This window comes from Cetorhinus maximus, chromosome 17, assembly GCF_964194155.1.
Source record: "Cetorhinus maximus chromosome 17, sCetMax3.hap1.1, whole genome shotgun sequence".
Taxonomy (NCBI): Eukaryota; Metazoa; Chordata; class Chondrichthyes; order Lamniformes; family Cetorhinidae; genus Cetorhinus; species Cetorhinus maximus.
Window position 1 is genome coordinate 74485287 of NC_135895.1, and position 23498 is coordinate 74508784.

At 44.9% G+C, this 23498-nt stretch overlaps 1 protein-coding gene across 7 annotated transcripts in view; it reads left to right on the plus strand.

The window, feature by feature from the left end:
- The window catches only part of LOC144692513 (roquin-1-like), a 158978-nt gene that overhangs the window by 49742 nt on the left and 85738 nt on the right, over positions 1-23498 (plus strand). For all 7 annotated transcript variants that reach the window (XM_078561472.1, XM_078561471.1, XM_078561473.1 and 4 more), the window contains one exon: positions 7072-7398. In XM_078561472.1, the coding sequence (XP_078417598.1) occupies positions 7168-7398 (231 nt within the window). In that variant the 5' untranslated portion in view covers positions 7072-7167. The remainder of the gene's footprint in view (positions 1-7071; positions 7399-23498) is intronic.

The window sequence follows — 23498 nt, forward strand, 5'->3', positions numbered from 1 at the left end:
TCTGGTTGTCACAAGTTAGACTCAAAAGGCTGACACTTTGGTGCAGTACTGAGCGAGTATTGTACCTGTCTGAGGTGCCTTCTTTCAGGTGAAATATTATTCCATCTGCTCTCTCAGAAGCACTATTTCAAAGAAGAGCAGGTGAGTTCTGATACTGTCCTGGCCAAGATTTTAATCCTCAATCAGCATCACTGAAACAGGTTTCCTGGTCATTACCACATTGTAGTTTGTGGGATCTGAGATCAGGATGTATGCAAATTTGCTGCCACTTTTCCTACATTACAACAATGACTGTCTTTCAAAAATAATTAATTGGTTGTAAAATCCTTTAGGACATCCTGAGGTCATGAAAGGCATTATATAATTGCAAATCTTGCTTTTCTTTCCTCAATGGTTGCTTCCCATTTGGTTAGCTGTTTGTATGCCTAGGAGAGCAAGACTCTCCAGTGTGGGTTTTGGCTCACCCTACTCATTCCCAGGCTACTTCCTGACCCAATGTTTACAGAGTTCCTCTTGCGACCCAGTTTCAAGGCAGTTTGGTGCAGTTAGGCACTTCTGCAATGTAATAGAGTGCCTTGGCTGCCAAGACAGCACAGGTCATCAAGGTTCAGTGTGACTGTGCTCCAGACTAGTCCTGAAGGTGTAGACCCCAGGGCCCATTCAGCCATGTCTTCACTGCTTTGGGATTAATTCAGTTTGTGTGTAAAGGGTGGTAGAATATTTATTTCCTCATTCTTCGAAAGGCAGTTGACCTTCAAATAGAATGCTCCCTGCCAGCCCACTTCCTGGTCTGCCCTACCCTGACTAGCAATTGTTTTGCTGTTAGTCTAATTGTACCTATTTTATCCTCACCATTTTAAGTGCTTCTGTTGATCTGTTTATGTCCAGTCCTGCCTCAGTTGGTAAAGAGCAGAAGGCCTCCTTGTTAATGGGAGGGCTGGTGAGAGAAATTTCTTAAAAGCCTGGTGGTTTCCCCTTTTGTCCATCTGCAGCCTAAGGAACTTTGGGGGTATGGGTGGGAGTTTGTTGATGTATGCAGTTCAAAAATGATCCATTGGCTGTAAAAGCCCTCTAGAATACCTGACCAGCTGATAACGTGCTTACAGAAATGCTAGCTCTTCCTTTTTATATAGGTGTCCACTGATCCATGTTACCATCACTTCGGGGCTCTGCACTGGCAGGCAGTGAACTTGTTGCATATGAGGGACCCACAATAGGGCACAGAAACATTAGCAAAACATGATAGAGAGGCTTTTTTAGCAAACTGCATAATGATGGTTATGCTCATTCAGGCAGGTCTTCCCACTTTTTTATTTCTGGTTTCTTTCTCACCCCCCACCCACCCAAAGCTGCTGCCTCTCACTGGGGTACAATTCAAGTACCCAACTTCCCTCATCTGAAGGTGCTCTCTCTTGGTACAGTATGGATTTTATCGGCAGCTGTCACTGAAGTATGAGCCCATGATCTTATTGAATGATGGAACAGGCTGGAGGGGCCAAATGGCCTAACCCTGTTCCTGTGGCTTATGTTGTTATGGTGTCATTTTTCTGCCAATTATAGTACAGCTATCCCTTATTTAGCACTCCTAATGTGTTCCTAAATTAAACAGTGTGCTAAACAAAAATTTGCTAAATGTCCCATAAGAAACCATGTAATAAGGGTAGATAATGTTCTTGACCTGGAACTTTCACATTTAAAAATTCACTGGTTGCCTTGAACCTAACTGGGCCAAAAATAGTCTTTCGACTTAGTACTCTTACTAACTTGCTACTCCTTCCCCCCTCCCTCCCGCCCGCCGCTTCCCCCTCCCTCCCGCTCCCCTTTCGCACCTCACTTGCTCTCTCTGACTCTCTCTCTCCCTCTCACCATCTCTCTCCTGAGCACTTGCTCACAGTGAGGGGAGTTGAGAGAAGGAGCGAGGGGATTCGCGAGAGGGAGCGAGGGGATTCGCGAGGGGATTCGCGAGAGGGAGCGAGGGGATTCGCGAGGGGATTTGTGAGAGGGAGCGAGGGGATTCGCGAGGGGATTCGCGAGAGGGAGCAAGGAGGTTCATGAGATGGATCGAGGGGGTTTGGGAGAGGCAATGAGGGAATTCACAAGAGGGAGCAAGAGGGTTTGGGAGAGGGAGCGAGGGGGTTTGGAAGAGGAAACGAGGGGTTTCGGGAGAGGGAGCGAGGGGGTCATGAGAGGGAGTAAACAAAGTGGCAGTGTGTCTGAAAAACAGACTGAGCATGTGTAGTTACAAAATCTTGGCGTTCAGGAGAAACATCTTTATCTAGAGGATGTTTTGAATGTGGAGCTAGCTTAGACATGGAATGTTGGAGGTGAATAGCATAGATACATTGCAAAATAAAAGTAAGGAAGTTTTATTGCAGCTGTACAGGGACTTGGTGAGACCACATCTGGAATAGTGTGGCACAGTTTTGGTCTCCTTATTTGAAAAACTTTCACTTGACTCATTCCTGGCTTAAAGGCTTATCCTATGAAGAAAGGTTGAACAGGTTGGTGTTTAGAAGAATGAGAGGTGATTTTATTGAAACATATAAGATCCTGAGGGAATTTGATAGGGCGGATACCAGGAGGATGTTTCTACTTGTGGGGGAGACTAAAACTGGAGGGCATAGACCTCTTGTTCTTAAACTACCTTAAGACAAGAGATGAGAATTTTTTCACTCAGAGGATCGTTAGTCTGTGGAATTCTCTCCCACAGAAAGTAGTGGAGGCTTGGCCTTTGAATTTGTGCAAGGCTGAGTTAGATAGATTTTTGATAGAAAAGGAAATCAAGTGCTATGGAGGGCAGACAGGAAAGTGGAGCTGAGACCACAACCGGATCAGCTATTGTCATAAAAACCCATCTGGTTCACTAAATGTTCTCCAGGGAAGGAAATGTGCCGTCTTTACCTGATCTGGCCTATATGGGACTCCAGACCCACAGCAATGTGTTGAGTCTTAAATGCCCTCTGAAATAGCCTAGCAAGCCACTCAGTTCTCAAGGGCAATTAAGGATGGGCAATAAATGTTGGTCCAGCCAACAATGCCCACATCCCATGAACGAATAAAAATAAATTGAATGGCGGAGCAGGCTCAAAGGGCCAAATGACGACCTCCTGCTCCTGAGTCCTAAGTTCCTATTTATAGGGAAGCTAGATAAACACATAAGAGAGAAAGGAATAGAAAGGCATATTGAGAGGGTATGATGCAGTAGGATGGGTGGAGGCTTGTGTACAGCATGGACCAGATACACAGATTGGCCTGTTTCTGTTCTGTGGACTCAATTTAATTCTGTGTCAACATGTTACCCAACTTTAGAGCAGTGCCCTCTGCTGCAATGAGTTGACATTTTAATTTTTTCCACACCGGAGATAAATTAGGGACAGTTCTCTGCTGCCATGTCTGTTCTTTCTTTGTCGTCTTGATTCTGCACTTACTGTTGAGCCTGACATTCTAGTGTAATACTGAGAGAGTTGCGGCACTGTCTGGTGTGTTGTCTTCCAGTTAAGATGTTAAATCCAGGCCTGACTGCCCTCTTGGCTGATGTAAGAGATCCCATGGCGCTTTTCGAAAGAGAGCAGGGGCTTCTCTCCAGTGGTAAAAGCAAAATACTGTGGAAGCTGGAAATCTGAAGCAAAAACAGAAAATGCTGGAAAAACGCAGCAGGTCTGGCAGCATCTGTGGAGAGAGAAACAGAGTTAATGTTTCAAGTCCATAAGACTCTTCTTTCGAGCTAAAGAGAAGTATAAATTCCATCTCATTTCTACTTCTCTTTAGCTCCGAAGAAGGGTCACACGGGCTCGAAGTGTTAACTCTGTTTCTCTCTCCACAGATGCTGCCAGATCTGCTCAGCTTTTCCAGTATTTTTTGTTTTTGAGACCCATGTCAGTAGCTAGTATGGTACTGGACACCGATCCTTCAGTAATGCTTAATTGGGCGAGTAGGTGATATGTCCTGTTGAGCTGTCAAGTGCCTCCACTGTTGGATTATATTTCCATGCCATTGGATGGGGAGGGGAAGGTGTTGTTGTGGAGATCACCAAGCACATAGGGAGAGAATTAGGGCTGTAGTTTTGTAGCTCAGTGCCTGACCCATGCTCCACTAAGAGCTGGAGTCACAGATCGAAGAATCAGAATCGAGCTGCAACACTGTGGCCCATAGTGCAGGAAACGCACGCTTTCGGAATCGAGCTCATAGGTTTTTGGACTGAATTTTCTGGCCCCATCGTGGCGGTAGTCATCACAGGAGATTCGGCAGCCCAGCCAAAAGTCCATTGACTTTCGGCAAGACCGGAAGATCCTGGCAGTGGGCAGGGCTGGAAAATCCTGCCCTTTGTCTTTCTAGAATTGCTTGGGCGAACAGCATTTTACTTAAGGGGAAGTTAGATAAGTATATGATGAAGAAAGGAAAAGATGGATATGCTGTAGGGGCAATGAAGGAGGCTCGAGTGGACCATTAACACCAACATGGAACTGTTGGGCTAAATATTCTAAGTAATTTCTGCATGTGCCGATATCATTCCCCTTTTATTTGAGTTTAAAAGTCTGTAAGTTGTAAGAGGGAAAGGCCAGGAACACATGCTTCATAGTTGTAACATCTTGTAAAGGAATGAGTTAGAGCTGGACTTCACCACAGTAGGAAGGAGAAAGATTGCACTGGACCCATTTAAAGTTTAAGAGGAACAGGAGCAAAAATGTAAAAAGAGCGCAGACCACAGCAGTGTTAAGAAAATAGGGAGGCAAGATAAGACCATAAGACATAGGAGCAGAAATTAGGCCAGTCGGCCCATCGAGTCTGCTCCACCATTCAATCATGGCTGATAAGTTTCTCAACCCCATTCTCCCACCTTCTCCCAGTATCCTTTGATGCCCTTACCAATCAAGAACCTATCTATCTCCGTCTTAAATACACTCAATGACCTGACCTCCATAGCCTTCTGTGGCAATGAATTCCATAGATTCACCACTCGCTGGCTAAAGAAGTTTCTCCTCATCTCTGTTCTAAAAGGTCTTCCCTTTACTCTGAGGCTGTGTCCTCGGGTCCTAGTCTCTCCTACTAATGGAAACATCTTCCCCACATCCACTCTATCCAGGCCTTTCAGTATTCTGTAAGTTTCAACCAGATCCCCCCTTCATCCTTCTAAACTCCATCGGGTATAGACCCAGAGTCCTCCAACATTCCTCATATGTTAACCCTTTCATTCCTGGGATCATTCTCGTGAACCTCCTCTGGACCCTCTCTAGGGCCAGCACATCCTTCCTGAGATACGGGGCCTAAAATTGCTCACAATATTCTAAATGTGGTCTGACCAGAGCCTTATAAAGCTTCAGCAGCACATCCCTGCTATTATATTCTAGTCCTCTCGAAATAAATGCCAACATTGCATTTGCCTTCCTAACTACCGACTCAAACTGCAAATTAACCTTAAGAGAATCCTGGACTAGGACTCCCAAGTCCCTTTGCACTCCAGATTTCTGAATTCTCTCCCCATTTAGAAAATAGTCTATGCCTCTATTCTTCCCACCAAAGTGCATGACCTCATACTTCCCCACATTGTATTCCATCTGCCACTTCTTTGCCCGTTCTCCTAACCTGTCTAAATCCTTCTGCAGCCTCCCCGCCTCCTCAATACTACCTGTCCCTCCACCTATCTTTGTATCATCTGCAAACTTAGCCAGAATGCCCTCAGTTCCTTCATCTAGATCATTAATGTATAAAGTGAAAAGTTGTGGTCCCAACACTGACCCTTGCGGAACTCCACTAGTCACCGGCCGCCGTCCTGAGGAGGACCCCCTTATCCCCGCTCTCTGCCTCCTGCCAGACAGCCAATCTTCTATCCATGCCAGTACCTTGCCTCTAACACCATGGGCTCTTATCTTACTGAGCAGCCTCCTGTGAGGCACCTTGTCAAAGGCCTTCTGGAAGTACAAGTAGATAACAACCAATGGGTCTCCTTTGTCTAACCTGCTCATTACCTTCTCAAATAATTCTAACAGATTTGTCAGGCATGACCTCCCTTTGATGAAACCATGCTGACTTTGCCCTATTTTACTATGCACTTCCAAAGATGGGTTGCAGTAGAAAGAGAGAAAATGTTGACAACAGTGTGAGCGCGATTGTCTATCAGGTGACCAGTATCACACCCTGGAGTGTGAGGAGAGCTTTATCAGGTACAGGAGCAGTGTGCAGGTCATGGTCTGGAGTAGCAACTAACAAGAGACTGGTGGTTCCAAGCCTAATTGTAATGGGGGAAATCTGAGGCAGTCGGTTAAGAGCTTTATTGGTGCAAGCTTCAAAATCACTGATGCAAGTGTGATTTGTCCTGAAGCTCCAAATTGGAAATAAATTGAATGATGGCCCCTGAGCTGCATGCATTGTTTCATGGTGTGTTACATATGATCCTTTTCGTTCTTTGATGGGATGTGGGCACCTCTGACCAGGCCAGCATTTGTTGCCCTTCCCTAATTGTTCTTGAGAAGGGTTGTTCAGTTATTCAGGATTATGCAGTTATTCAGCTTCTAGTCCTGTCCTGAAGTTTCCGGCTGCCAGTGAGGATGTGAACAACTGAGGAATTAACATTTGTGGTGGAATTACTTGCAAGTAGATTGTGTCCCTTCTCTTACCTCTTGTCCTCTTCTGTGTGTCTTTCTGCAACTTCATTGATATTGCTGTCTTCAGGGCTCCTCTGAAGTTTCAACTTTTATTTTTGCTTTGAGCTGCAACTACTCTGTTCCACACACTCTTCCTTCTCCCAGCACCACTGTACCAGGGAAAACCCATGCACTGTCTGCTGCTCCAAATCATTCTTTCCTGGGCCCTTAATACTCAACTTCCAAAATCTTCCCACCCTCTTAAATCCAACAGGCTTTTAAAAGCCAAGCTTGCTATTGTCTAATCACTTATTGCTAGATAGCCTTGTTGCCTCTCAAATCCTGCTGCTCAGTAAACAAATTGTTCAATGACTGTGAATTATAAGTTAATCAGACTGTGTTGTTTCACATATATATTTAACATACTCACTGACACAGGGAAACACACACAAACTGTGAGCCACTTTGACATGTTTGTCTTTAACTGCAGATGGTGTATGATACGATGAGCTCTGAAACTATGTTGACAAGACCCTGTTACTGACAGCCTGATTCCACTGGAATCTACCCATTTGTCACCGTCACAATGCCTGTGCAGGCTCCACAATGGACAGACTTCCTCTCCTGCCCCATCTGCTGCCAGACCTTCGATGAGAACATTCGCAAGCCCATCAGCCTAGGCTGTGGACACACAGTCTGCAAGATGTGTCTCAACAAACTCCATCGCAAGGCCTGCCCTTTCGACCAAACCACTATCAACACGGATATAGACATGTTACCTGTGAACTCTGCACTGTTACAGCTGGTGGGAGCCCAGGTAAGAATTCCTTGCATTACTTTTTCAAATGCGCTTTTCTACCTTTAGTGGACACTTCCCATCTGGCAGATAGGGCCGTTGAACGTAGCCAGATATGTTTTGTCACATGACTGTAACCTCTGCAGCCCATGCTCCCACCATTGGTTGTCCTATACACAGACTCGCACGTAGCACCACCTTCTGCCAATGGTGAACCGATTGGGATGGCTCCTGATTATCATACAAGTCGCTCTTTTTAAAAACCATCTCCAAAGCTCTTCTAATTAACAAGGTATTAAACAAACATGAAGAATGCACACAATTTTTTATTCCCCATATGATTTTTCTCCAGGTTTTTTACACACTGCAGATAATCCTAGAGATAATTCTTTACTTCCTGGAGATGCCAGGATTATCATGGAGGACATATAGAAACATATAGAAAATAGGAGCAGGAGTAGACCATTCGGCCCTTTGAGCCTGCTCTGCCATTCATTATGATCATGGCTGATCATCCAACTCCATAGCCTGCGCCCACTTTCTCCCCATATCCTTTGATCCCTTTCGCCCCAAGAGCTATATCTAACTCCTTGAAAACATACAATGTTTTGGCCTCAACTACTTTCTGTGGTAGTGAATTCCACAGGCTCACCACTCTCTGGGTAAAGACATTTCTCCTCATCTCAGTCCTAAATGGTCTACCCCGTATCCTCAGACTGTGATCCCTGGTTCTGGACTCCCCCACCATCGGGAACATCCTTCCTGCATCTACCCTGTCTAGTCCTGTTGGAATTTTATAGGTTTCTATGAGATCCCCCCTCATTCTTCCGAACTCCAGCGAATATAATCCTAACCAACTCAATTGCTCCTCATATGTCAGTACCACCATCCCAAGACTCAGTCTGGTAAACCTTCGCTGCACTCCCTCTATAGCAAGAACATCCTTCCTCAGGTAAGGAGACCAAAACTGCACACGATATTCCAGGTGTGGTCTCACCAAGGCCCTGTATAATTGCAGCAAGACATCCCTGCTCCTGTACTTGAATCCTCTGGCTATGAAGGCCAACGTACCATTTGCCTTCTTTACCGCCTGCTGCACCTGCATGCTTACCTTCAACGACTGGTCTACAAGGACACCCAGGTCTCATTGCACGTTCCCCTCTCTCAATTTATAGCCATTCAGACAATAATCTGCCTTCCTGTTTTTGCTACCAAAATGGATAACCTCACATTTATCCACATTATATTGCATCTGCCATGCATTTGCCCACTCACTCAGCCTGTCCAAATCACACTGAAGCATCTCTGCAGCCTCCTCACAGCTCACCCTCCCACCCAGCTTTGTGTCATCTGCAAATTTGGAGATATTACATTTAGTTCCCTCAACTAAATCATTAAAATATATTGTGAATAGCTGGGGTCCCAGCACCGACCCCTGCGGTACCCCACTAGTCACTGCCTGCCATTCGGAAAAAGACCCGTTTATTCCTACTCTTTGTTTCCTGTCTGCCAACCAGTTTTCTATCCATCTCAATACACTACCCCTAATCCTATGCACTATAATTTTACACACTAATCTCTTATGTGGGACTTTGTCGAAAGCCTTCTGAAAGTCCAAATAAATCACATCCACTGCCTCCCCCTCATCAACTCTACTAGTTACATCCTCAAAAAATTCCAGTAGATTTGTCAAGCATGATTTCTCTTTCATAAATCTATGCTGACTCTGTCCGATTCTGCCACAGTTTTCCAAATGCTCATCTATTAAATCTTTTATAATGGACTCTAGAATTTTCCCCACTACCGACATCAGGCTGACTGGTCTATAATTCCCTGTTTTCTCTCTACCTCCCTTTTTTAAATAGTGGGGTTACATTAGCTATCGTCCAATCTGTAGGAACTGTTCCAGAGTCTATAGAATCTCGGAAGATGACCACCAATGCATCCACTATTTCTAGGGCCACTTCCTTAAGTAATCTGGGACATAGATTATCAGGCCCTGGGGATTTATCGGCCTTCAGTCCCATCAATTTCCCCAACACCATTTCCCTACTAATACTGATTTCTTTCAGTCCCTCCCTCACACTAAACCCTGTCTTCCCCAACATTTCTGGCATGTTATTTGTGTCCTCCTTTGTGAAGACAGAACCAAAGTATGTATTTAGTTGGTCAGCCATTTCTTTGTTCCCCATTATAAATTCCCCTGTTTCTGACTGTAAGGGACCTACAGTTGTCTTCACCAACCTTTTTCTCTTCACGTACCTATAGAAACTTTTACAGTCAGTTTTTATGTCCCCCGCAAGCTTACTCTCGTACTCTATTTTCCCCTTGTTAATCAATCCCTTGGTCCTCCTTTGCTGAATTCTAAACTGCTCCCAATCCTCAGGTCTGTTGTTTTTTGCTGGCCAATTTGTATGCACCTTCCTTGGATCTAATACTATCTCAAATTTCCCTTGTAAGCCATGGTTCGGCCACCTTTCCTGTTTTACTTTTGCGCCAGACAGGAATAAACAATTGTTGCAGTTCACCCATGCGCTCTTTGAATGTTTGCCATTGCCTATTCACTGTCATCCCTTTAAGTAACGTTTCCCAATCCAGCATAGCTAACTCATGCCTCATACCATCGTAGTTTCCTTTATTAAGATTCAGGACCCTAGTCTCAGAATCAACTACGTCACTGTCCATCTTGATGAAGAATTCTATCATATTATGGTCACTGATCCCCAAGGGGCCTTGCACAACTAGATTACAATTATTCCTTTCTCATTACACAATACCCAGTCTAGGATGGCCTGTTCTCTAGTTGGTTCCTCTACGTATTGGTCCAGAAAACCATCCCGTATACATTCCAGGAATCCCTCCTCTACGGTATTGTTACTCATTTGATTTGCCCAATCTATATGCAGATTAAAGTCAGCCATAATTACAAATGTTCCTTTATTGCATGCGTCTCTAATTTCCTGTTTAATGCCATCCCCAACATCACCGCTACAGTTTGGAGGTCTATATACAACCCCCACTAATGTTTTTTTTACCCATTAGTGTTTCCCAGCTCCACCCATACAGATTCCACATCGTCGGAGCTGATACCTTTCCTCACTATTGCGTTAATTTCCTCTTTAACCAGCAATGCAACTCCACCGCCTTTTCCTTTTTGTCTGTCCTTTCTAAATACTGAATACCCCTGGATGTTCAGTTCCCATCCCTGGTCACCCTGCAGCCATGTCTCCGTAATCCCGACTATAACATACCTATTTACATCTATTTGTGCGGATTGGTAACTGTACTTGCGGATAAGGTGTCAATCATGTCTTCAATCCAAAAATCCGCATCTCTGCTTCAGGGCTTATTAACTTAATATTTTATTCCAGTGTCCAAACTGGACAGTGTTCATTTGCTTCTTGTGTAACACTCGAGGGGAGGCGTTGGCACAGTGGTATTGTTGCTGGAGTAGTAATCCAGACCCGGGTCTGGGGACCTGGGTTCGAATTCGATTTCAATTTTAAAAAAACCTAGAATTAAGAAGTAATTAAAATGATGATCATGAAACCATTATCGATTGTTGTAAAGACCCATCTGGTTCACTAATGTGATTTCCTTCCCTAAAGGGAAGTCCTTATGTCTGCATGTGACTCCCAGCAACACCCACATGGACAAATAAATGAAACGCACAGCTGTCACACTGTATTGCACTGTTCAGTACACACAGCTCTCCCTGTGTATTGCACTGTTCAGTACACACAGCTCTCCCTGTGTATTGCACTGTTCAGTACACACAGCTCTCCCTGTGTATTGCACTGTTCAGTACACACAGCTCTCCCTGTGTATTGCACTGTTCAGTACACACAGCTCTCCCTGTGTATTGCACTGTTCAGTACACACAGCTCTCCCTGTGTATTGCACTGTTCAGTACACACAGCTCTCCCTGTGTATTGCACTGTTCAGAACATACAGCTCTCCCTGTGTATCGCACTGTTCAGTACACACAGCTCTCCCTGTGTATCGCACTGTTCAGAACATACAGCTCTCCCTGTGTATCGCACTGTTCAGTACATACAGCTTTCTCTGTGTGTATCGCACTGTTCAGAACATACAGCTCTCCCTGTGTATCGCACTGTTCAGAACATACAGCTCTCCCTGTGTATCGCACTGTTCAGAACATACAGCTCTCCCTGTGTATCGCACTGTTCAGAACATACAGCTCTCCCTGTGTATTGCACTGTTCAGTACATACAGCTCTCCCTGTGTATCGCACTGTTCAGTACATACAGCTCTCTCTGTGTATCGCACTGTTCAGAACATACAGCTCTCTGTGTATCGCACCGTTCAGAACATACAGCTCTCCCTGTGTATCGCACTGTTCAGTACATACAGCTCTCTCTGTGTATCGCACTGTTCAGAACATACAGCTCTCTCTGTGTATCGCACTGTTCAGAACATACAGCTCTCCCTCTGTATCGCACTGTTCAGTACATACAGCTCTCCCTCTATCGCACTGTTCAGAACATACAGCTCTCTCTGTGTATCGCACTGTTCAGAACATACAGCTCTCTCTGTATATCGCACTGTTCAGAACATACAGCTCTCTGTGTATCGCACTGTTCCGAACATACAGCTCTCTCTGTGTATCGCACTGTTCGGAACATACAGCTCTCCCAGTGTATCGCACTGTTCCGAACATACAGCTCTCCCAGTGTATCGCACTGTTCAGAACATACAGCTCTCTCTGTGTATCGCACTGTTCAGAACATACAGCTCTCCCTCTGTATCGCACTGTTCAGTACATACAGCTCTCCCTCTATCGCACTGTTCAGAACATACAGCTCTCCCAGTGTAGCGCACTGTTCAGAACATACAGCTCTCTCTGTGTATCGCACTGTTCAGAACATACAGCTCTCTCTGTGTATCGCACTGTTCAGAACATACAGCTCTCTCTGTGTATCGCACTGTTCAGAACATACAGCTCTCTCTGTGTATCGCACTGTTCAGAACACACAGCTTCCCTGTGTATCGCACTGTTCAGAACATACAGCTCTCCCTGTCTATCGCACTGTTCAGAACATACAGCTCTCCCTGTGTATCGCACTGTTCAGAACATACAGCTCTCTCTGTGTATCGCACTGTTCAGAACATACAGCTCTCTCTGTGTATCGCACTGTTCAGAACATACAGCTCTCTCTGTGTATCACACTGTTCAGAACATACAGCTCTCCCTGTGTATCGCACTGTTCAGAACATACAGCTCTCCCTGTGTATCGCACTGTTCAGAACATACAGCTCTCTCTGTGTATCGCACTGTTCAGAACATACAGCTCTCTCTGTGTATCGCACTGTTCAGAACATACAGCTCTCTCTCTGTATCGCACTGATCAGAACATACAGCTCTCTGTGTGTAACACACTATCTGCTCTGTACTCTCCCCTCATGATGAGTAGGACTATTCTGTGCAGATTGCCCTACACAAGCTGTGGAGAAATTTGATGAAGGACGTGTCACCCTCAACATTAGAAGATGATGTCAGTCATCTCTTCGTGTCTCATAACCTCGTGGTGTCTGTAAACAGAGTTGAGCTGGAATGAGCGAGCTAAAATCAAGTGAAACCGATCCTGGACTACGTGATGAGATGATTGTGCAGTCTGCATATGTTCCTGCAGTGTAGGAGCTGTGTTTGGCGAGAGGAGCAGCTTCGGTGTCTGTGACATCTGTCTATCTGTCTGAAGGAGTTGCTTTTTTCGGAGCTGCAATGGCTGAGTCATTGAAACATTTTGGTGGACACATGAGTTCCAGTTTATTTCCTCTCACTTCACTCAGCCTATTCGATGACCGCCGAGCTGGTCTCTGTAGGGGCCCTCACTTGCCAATCCTTCCTCCACTGTATACACAGCTTCGTCAGGGATCTGGCCTATACTCTCTATCTTCCCCACTGTATTTTACAACTGATCGTAGGGAACTTTTATTGTCCAGAACCAACTAACATTTACCTCGTGCTCCCATCATAGCAACAGCAGGAGGCCACTCAGCCCCTGTAGCTTCTTCTGCCATTTAATTAAATCATGGCTGACCTGTATCTGAAATCCATTTACCTGCCTTAGCTATGTAACCATTAATACCCATGTTTGAACCGGGTTGGGCCCAGTGTCCTGGCTGGTTGTATAACTAGGGTGGTGGACAGGTCTTTAAGCTAACAGAGAGGGGGAAAGGTTCAGGTGAAGAGAGATTTAGATGGTGGGGTAGGGATGTTGTCACTGGGCTGGTAATCCAGAGACCCAAGGTAATGCTCTGAGTGCCTGTGCTCGAATCCCACCACAGCAGATGGTGGAATTTGAATTCAATAAAAATCTGGAATTCTTCTTAGGCAGCCCCTTTGGGCCGAGGATGACTTGCTTCCACACTAAATATGAGTTCTCAGGTGACCGGAGTCCATTGTGTGACCTTCAATCTCTGTCACAGGTGGGGCAGACAGTGGTAGGAAGCAATGTCGAAATGCCTGAGCTCCCGGGCAACGAAAGCAGTACACCGTTCCGGCCTGTCACTGTTGGAGTTGTCCATGAGGGTCCTAATGTTCCAGGTCCCAAATTTCATTTTAAATGGATGGAAGATTCCTGTGCATGAGTTCTTTTAACATGAGGTGGCTGTTGCACACCAGCTACCACATGGGCTTGATGGAGCAAGGCCTTGGTCCAGTGGCAAGGGAGTCTGAGACAACTGGAGACCAGGCTCTACTGTGTGGGCCTAGGACATACACGTATACTCCTTCCCACAGGACCTCTCCCCCTGGGATTCATAAAGAGCAGTGGCGGCCTCGCGGTCTCGCTGTTGGCTTGTACTGCGCCACTCCGGGTAGTAACCACCAGGTGGCGATTCCTGCCTCAGGGTCCTCACCCGCTCTGGTTTGCCACTGAAAGTCTAATGATGACCATGAAGCCATTGCCAATTGTCGTAAAAACCCATCTGGTTCACCTAATGCCTTTTAGGGAAGGAAATCTGTTGTCCTCATCTGTCTGGCCTACATGTGACTCCAGACCCACAGTAAGGTGGCTGATTCTTACATGCCCTCTGAAGTGGCCTAGCAAACCACTCAGTTGTATCAAACCGCTAAAATATCAATAAAAAAGAATGATACCGGGTGGACCACCTGGCATCGACCTAGACACCAGAAACAACAATGGCAAACCCAGCCCTGTTGACCCTGCAGAGTTCTCCTTACTAACATTTGGGGGCTTGTGCCAAAATTTGGAGGGCTGTCTCACAGACTAGTCAATCAACAGCCTGACATAGTCATACTCACAGAATCATACCTTACAGATAATGTCCCAGACACCACCATCACCATCCCCGGGTATGTCCTGTCCCACCGGCAGGACAGACCCAGCAGAGGTGGCAGCACAGTGGTATACAGTCAGGAGGGAGTTTCTCTGTCTGGGAGTTCTCAACATCAACTCTGGACCCCATGAAGTCTCATGGCATCAGGTCAAACATGGGCAAGGAAACCTTCTGTTGCTTACCACGTACCGCCCTCCCTCAGCTGATGAATCAGTGCTCCTCCATGTTGAACACCACTTGGAGGAAGCACTGAGGGTGGCACGGTTGTAGAATGTACTCTGGGTGAGGGACACTTCAATGTCCATGACCAAAAGTGACTTAGCAGCACCACCACCACAGACCCGAATTAGCCGAGTCCAAAAGGACATAGCTGCTAGACTGGGTCTGCAGCAGGTGGTGAGGGAACCAACAAGAGGGGAAAGCATACTTGACCTCATCCTCACCAACCTGCCTGCCACAGAGCATCTGTCCATGACAGTATTGGTAGGAGTGACCACCGCACAGTCATTGTGGAGTTGAAGCCTGTCTTCACATTGAGGATACCCTCCACCGCACTCTGTGGCACTACCACTGAGCTAGAAAGGCACGGATTGATCAGGGATAGTCAGCATGGTTTTGTTAGGGGAAGACCGTGTCTTGCTAACTTAATAGTATTTTTTTGAGGAAGTAACAAGGAGGATTGATGAGAGTAGTGCAATAGATGCTGTCTACATGGATGTCAGTAAGGCGTTTGACAAGGTTCCACATGGCAGACTGGTCAGGAAAGTGAGATCTCATGGGATACAGGGGAAGGTGGCAGGTTGGATCCAAAATTGGCTCAGTAACAGGAAACGAAGGGTAATGGTCGATGGATGTTTTTTCGAATGGAAAATGGTTTCTAGTGGTGTTTCACAGGGCTCAGTGTTGGGGCCATTGCTGTTTGTTGTATATATTAATGAGTTAGACTTAAATGTGGGGGGCATGATTGGGAAATTTGCAGATGACACAAAAATTGGCCATGTAGTTGATAGTGAAGAGGATAGCTGTCGACTCCCAAATGATATCAATAGTTTGGTTGAGTGGGCGGAGAAGTGTCAAATGGAATTCAATCCGGAAGAGTGTGAGGTAATGCATATGGGTAGTCATACAAAGCAAGGGAATACTCAATAAACGGGAAGTTATTGAGAAGGGCTGAAGAAGTAAGAGACCTTGGAGTGCATGTCCACAGGTCCTTGAAGGTGGCAGGACAGGCAGACAAGGTGGTCAAGAAAGCGTATGGAATGCCTCACTTTATTGGGCGAGCTATTGAATACAAAAGCAGGGATGTAATGATAGAACTATATAAAACGCTGATTAGGCCACAGCTGGAATTTTGTGTTCAGTTCTGGTCGCCACATTACAGGAAGGACATATTGCCCTGCAGAGAAGATTTACAAGAATGTAGCCAGGGCTTGAAAATTGCAGCTATGAGGAAAGATTGGATTGGATAGGCTGGGGTTGTTTTCCTTAGAACAGAGGAGGCTAAGGGGTGACCTAATTAAGGTTCAATATTATGAGGGGCCCAGGTAGGGTAGACAGGAAATTACTTGTTTCCCCGAACCAAGGGGTCAGTTACCAGGGGGCATAGATTTAAGGTGACTGGTAGAAGGATTAGAATGGGCACGATCTGAAATTCACTGCCTAAATTGGTGGTTGAGGCAGAAACACTAAACTCATTTAAAAGGTACCTGGATCTGCACCTGAAGCGCTGGAACCTGCAAGGCTACGGACCAGGTGCTGGGAGGTTGGATTAAAATGAATGACTAGTTTCTTTTTTCTCTCTTGGCCGGTGCAGACACGATGGGCTGAATGGCCTCTTTCTGCATCAGAACTTTTCTGTAGTCCTATGGGTCAGCCTTCAGCCAATTCGATTCACTCCATGTGATTTCAAGAAATGGCTAAAGGCATTGGATACTGCAAATGCTATGGGCCCTGACAATATTCCAGCAACAATATTGAAGACTTGTGCTCCAGAACTTGCTACACCCCTAGCCAAGCTGTTCCAGTACAACTACAACACTGACATCTACCCAGCTGTGTGGAAAATTGCCCAGGTATGTACACAATAAGCAGGACAAATCCAACCAGGCCAATTACCACCCCATCAGTCTACTCTCGATCATCGGTAAAGTGATGGAAGGGGTCATTAACAGTGCTATGAAGCTGCACCTGCTTAGCAATAACCTGCTCACTGATGCTCAGTTTGGGTTCTGCCAGGGTCACTCAGCTCCTGACCTCATTACAGCCTTGGTTCAAACATGGACTAGAGAGATGAATTCCAGAGGTGAGGTGAGAGTGACTGCCCTTGACATCAAGGCAGCATTTCATCAAGTGTGACATCAAGGAGCCCCAGCAAAACTGGAGTCAATGGGAATCAGGGGGAAAGCTCTCCGCTTGTTGGAGTCACACCGAGCATAAAGGAAGATGGTTGTGGTTGTTGGAGGTCAATCATCTCAGTTTCAGGTCATCACTGCAGGAATTCCTCAGGATAGTGTCCTCAGCCCAACAATCTTGAACTGCTTCATCAATGACCTTCCTTCCATCATAAGGTCAGAAGTGGGGATGTTCGCTGATAATTGCACAATGTTCAACACCATTCGCAACTCCTCAGATACTGAAGCAGTCCATGTCCAAATACAGCAAGACCTGGGCAATATCCAGGCTTGGGCTGACAAGTGGCAAGTAAAATACGCATCACACAAGTGCCAGGTATTGACCATCTTCAACAAGAGAGAATTTAACCATCGCTCCTTGACATCAATGGCATTGCCATCACTGAGTTCCCCACTATCAACATCCTGGAAGTTACCATTGACCAGAAACTGAACTGGACTAGCCATATAAATACTGTGGCTACAAGAGCAGGTCAGAGGTGAGTAACTCACCTCCTGACTTCCCAAAGCCTGCACACCATCTACAAGGTGCAATCAGGAATGTGATGGAATAGTTTTCACTTGCCTGGTTGAGTGCAGCTCCAACAACACTCGAGAAGCTTGACACCATCCAGGACAAAGCAGCCCGCTTGATTGGCACCACATCCACAAACATTCACATTCTCCATCACGAATGCACAGTGGCAGCAGTGTGTACCATCTACAAGATGCACTGCAGAAACTCACCAAGGCTCCTTAGGCATCACCTTCCAAACCCACAACCACTGCCATCTATAAGGACAAGGGCAGCAGATAGATGGGAACACCACCACCTGGAAGTTCCCCTCCAAGCCACTCACCATCCGAACTTAGAAACGTATTGCCGTTCCTTCACTGTCACTGGGTCAAAACCCTGGAACTGCCTCCCTAACATCACTGTAGGTGTACCTACACCACCTGGACTGCAGCATTTCAAGAAGGCAGTTGACCACCACTTTTTCTCAAGGGCAGTTAGGGATGGGCAATAAATGCTGGTCCAGCCAGTGACTCCCACATCCTGTAAAATGATTTTTTTTTTAAATCCAAAGAAAGGTCAAGGAATCAGAACAGTATAGCAATGTGGGTAAAGATAAGCAGAGTGAGAGGAAGTGACAGAGTTTAACAAAAATTGTATATCGGAAAATAAGGACTTTGCAGGGAATAGAAGTAACAAAAATTGAAATGAAAGGTTCTTTATTTTAATTTTTATTTGTTCATGGGATGTGGGCGTCTATGGTTAGGCTAGCATTTATTGCCCATCCCTAATTGCCTTTGTTCACAGGGCATTTAAGAGTTAACCACATTGCTGTGTGTCTGGAGCCACATGTAGGCCAGACCGGGTAAGGACAGCAGATTTCCTTCCTTGAAGGACATTAGTGAACCATATGTGTTTTTATGACAATCGGCAATGGTTTTGTGGTCATCATCAGACTCTTAATTCCAGACTTTTTGTTGAATTCAAATTTCACCATCTGATGGGATTTGAACCCAGGGTCCCCAGAGCATTACCCTGGATTATGAGTCCAGTGACAACGCCACTGCCTCCCCTGCTACTTGAATGCATGAAGCATCTTCAATAAGATGGATGAACTAGTAGCACAAATAGAAGTAAATGGTTTAGATTTAATCGCCATTACAAAGACATGGTTACAAGGTGATCAAGGATGGAAAATAAATATTCCAGGGTACACAATATTTCAGTCAGAATGGCAAAGGAGTTGGGGCAGCCCTCACAGTAAAGGATGGCATAAGGACATTAATGAGAAAGGATCTTGGCTCAGAAGATCATGAAGTAGAATCATTAATGGTGAAAATTAGGAATTGCAAAAGTCAGAAAATACTGGTGGGAGTTGTTTGTAGGCCCCCTAACAATAGTTCTACCTTTGGACAGAGCATTAAACAAGAAATTATTGGAGCTTGTAACAAAGGAAATATAATAATTCAGATAGACTGGGACAATTAAATTGGCAAGAGTGGTCTAAAAGATGAGTTTGTAGAATATGTTCATGACAGTTTCCTGGAGCAATACGTTGTGGAACCGACTAGCAATAAAGCTATCTTAGATCTAGTATTGTGTAATGAAGCAGGGTTAATTAGTAATGTCATAGTGACAGATCCACCCGGAAATAGTGATCATAACAGCATTGAATTCCAGGTTAAATTTGAAAGTAACGTACTCCACTTGCAAACAAGAATCTTAAACTCAAACAAAGCCAGTTACATAGATATGAGGGGAAAACTGGTTAAGGATAATTGGGTAAATAGACTAAAAGGTATGGAGGTAAATGGAACAGTAGGAAACATTTAAAGAAACAATTCAAAATATTCAATAAAAATTCCATTGAAAAACAAAAGCTCAGCAAGAAAGGCTTACAATGTTATAAAAAACAGTGGCAAGTCCGAGCAGTGGGCCATCAAAAGTTGATAAAAAAGGAAAAATTAGAATATGAGAGTAAACTAGTCAGAAATATACAACAGATTTTAAGAGCTTTTACAAGTAAAAAAAAGGAGGAAAAGAGTAGCTAAAGTAAACATTGGCCCCTTAGAAGCAGAGACAGAAGAAATTATCATGGAAAATAAGGAAATGGCAGAGGCATTGAATAAATATTTTGTGCCTGCCTTCACAATAGAAAACACAAGTTCCATACCAGAAATAGACAGTAATCTTGGGGCTAAAAAGTGAAGAAATTAAGGAATTAATATCAGCAGAGAAAAAGTATTTGTAAAACTCAAGGGACTAAAATCTGACATCCCCAGGACCTAATGATCCCCTGGTTCTAAAAGAGATAGCTACAGAGATAGTGATGAACTAGCTATAGTTCTCCAAACTTCCTTAGATTGATTCTGGAATGGTCCCATTAGATTGAAAGTTGGAAAATGTTACATCACTTTTTTCAAGAAAGGAGGGAGAGGGAAAACAATGCACTACAGACCAGTGAGCTTAATATCAGTTGTTGGGAAAATGCTGGAATCTTAACAATGCACTTAGAAAAGCATTGTATCATTAGATCAGATCAACATGGTTTTACTAAAAGGAACTCCTGAAAGACAAATTTATTGAAGTACTTTGAGGATGTAAATAATAGGGTAGAAACAGGGGAGCCAGTAGATGCAGTATACTTGGATTTCCAAAAGGCATTCAATAAGATGCCACACAAAACCTAATAGGCAGGATAATAGCTCAAGGAGTTTGGGGGTGATATTTTAGTGTGGAGAGAGAATTGGTTAATGGATAGAAAACAGAGAGTGGGCAGAGAATTGGCAGGCAGTGAATAGTGGAGTGCCATAAGGATCAGTGCTGAGTTCTCCGCTATTTACAATCTATATTAATGACTTTGATATACATTACTCTCTGTCTCTTCATCGAAGCTTGCTGATGACACCAAGCTAGGTGGAAAGATGTGGGGGCTGTAAAGTGATATGGTTAGGTTAAGTGACTGGGCAGCAAGATGGCAGATGGTGTATAATGTAGGGAAGCGTGAAGTTATTCACTTTGGACACCGAGAATAGAAAAGCAGAATTTTTTTAAAGGTGTGAAACTTGTAAGTGTTGATGGTCAAAGAGACTTGGCTGTGCTTGTTCAAGGAACGCAGAAAGTTAGCGTGCAGATGCAGCAAGCAATTAGGAAGGCAGGTGGCATGTTGGCCTTTATTGCAAAGGGATTCGAATACAAAAGTAAAGAAGCCTTGCTGCAATTATAAAGGGTTTTGGTGAGACCACATCTGCGCAGTTTTGGTCTCCACATTTAAGAAAGGATATACTGGCATTGGAGGCGGTACAGCAAAGGCTCACTAGATTGGCGCTTGGGATGAGGGGGTTGTCCTATTTTGAGAGGCTGAGTAAATTAGTTTATATTCTCTGGAGTTTTAAAGAATGAGAAGCAATCTCATTGAAACCTACAACATTCTGAAGGGGCTTGATAGGTTAAACTCTTCAGAGATTGTTTCTGCTGGTTGGGAGCCTAAAACACAAGAGATCACTCTTAGGATAAGAGGCCAATCGTTTAAGACTGAGATGAAGAGAAATTACTTCACTCAAAGGTTTGTGAATGTTTGGAATTTTCTACGCCAGAGGGTTGTGGATGCTGCATTGTTGAATTCATTTAAGGTTGGGATAGACAGATTTTTGGTACTCATGGAATTAAGGGATGTGGGGAGCAGTGGGGGCGAGGTGAGCAGTGGGGTGAAATGGAGTTGAAGCCATGATCATATTAAATGGTGGAGCAGGCTTAATGGGCCATATGGTCGATGCCTGGCCCTATTTCTTGTGTTCTTAACAAAAATCTATCAATCTCAGTTTTGAAATTTTCTGTTGGCCCCCTTGTCTCAACAAGGGAGAGAGAGAGCTCCAGATTTCCAATATCCTTTGTGTGAAGAATGCTTCCTGACATAACCCATGAACGGCTGAGCTCTAATTTTAAGGCTATGTCCCCTTGTTCTGGATACCCCCTTCCCCCATATCCCCTCTGCCACCAGAGGTAATAGTTTCCATCGACCCGAGCACCTCCTTTAGTCATCATAAACTTCCCAATTAGTTCACCCCTTAAATTATCCCTTATGCCACAGAGCCTCCTCAGACCGCAAGAGTATTTTTTTATATTCATTCACGGGATGTGGGCTTCGCTGGTTGGGCCAGCATTTATTGTCCATCCCTAGTTGCTCTTGAGAAGGTGGTGGTTAGCTACCTTCTTGAACCACTGCAGTCCATCTAGTGTAGGTACATCCACAGTGCTGTTAGGGAGAGAGTGCCAGGATTTTGACCCAGCGACAGTGAAGGAACGGCGACATATTTCCAAGTCAGTGGTGAGTAACTTGGAGGGGAACCTCCAGGTGGTGGTTTTCCCATCTATCTACTGCCCTAGTCCTTCTATATGGTAGTGGTCATGAGTTTGGAGGTGCTGTCTAAGGAGCCTTGGTGAATTCCTGCAGTGCATCTCGTAGATGGTACACACTGCTGCTATTGTGCGTCGGTGATGGAGGGAATGAATGTTTGTGGATGTGGTGCCAATCTTCTTGAGTGTTGTTGGAGCTGCATTCATCCAGGCAAGTGGGGAGTATTCCATCACACTCCTGACATGTGCCTTGTAGATGGTGGATAGGCTTTGGGGAGTCAGGAGGTGAGCTACTCATCGCACGATTCCTAGCCTCTGACCTGCTCTTGTAGCCACAGTATTTATATGGCTAGTCCAGTTCAGTTTCTGGTCAATGGTAACCCCCAGGATGTTGATAGTGGAGGATTCAGTGATGGTAATGCCATTGAACATCAAGGGGCAATTGTTAGATTCTCTCTTGTTGGAGGTGGTCATTGCCTGACACAATGTTACTTGCCACTTGTCAGCCCAAGCCTGGATATTGTCCAGGTCTTGCTGTATATGGACATGGACTGATTCAGTGCCTGAGGAATTGCGAATGGTGCTGAACATTGTGCAATCATCAGCAAACATCCCCACTTCTGTCCTTATGATGCACGGAAGGTCCTTGATGAAGCAGCTGAAGATGGTTGGGCTGAGGACGCTACCCTGTGGAACTCCTGCAGTGATGCCCTGGAGCTAAGATGACTGACCTCCAACAACCACAACTATCTTCCTTTGTGCTAGGTATGACTTCAACCAGCAGAGAGTTTTCCCCCTGATTCCCATCGACTCCAGTTTTGCTAGGGCTCCTTGATGCGCCACACAGTCAAATGCTGCCTTGATGTCAAGGGCACTCGCTTTCACCCCAGTCTATATGCAGACCCCCGTGCTATGGTTGGGGATTTCATTCATTGCATGTACTGATGCCCAATATAAAGCAGCTTGCTTGGCCCTGCTGGCACTTATCATTGTTTCCCCATTGACACTAGGAAAGGTATGAGTATGACTTTCCACTAATCAAACAAGTGCAAGACTGGCACATGTGCAGTAGTGCAATAGTCACACATAAGGATTAGATGAAGTTGCGCAGCCACAGATCCCTGTCCAAGTACAATTTGCCGCACATTATAAGATACAGGGCTCAGAAACCTGTGGACGAGAGTTGGTGGTGCTGTCTGAAAGAGTAATGATTGTTCAGAGGATAAGATTGATACTCTGGGTTTTTTTTTGTTCATGGAAGTATGATGTTGAGATTTTGCGATCTGTTTTCGAACTTGTACAACTCATTCTATAATGCTTTGGACAGGGTACAGAGGAGATATACCACATTGGTCCTGCGGAATGAAGGAATTCAGTTATGTGGAGAGATTGGAGAAGCTGGGATTTTTTCACTTTTTAGAGTAGAGAAAATTAAGAAAGGATTTTATTGATGTATTCAAAATTATGAGGGACCTTGATAGAGTAGATAGGGAGAAGCTGTGTTTCTACTGACAGAAGGTTAATTAAAATAATTGCCA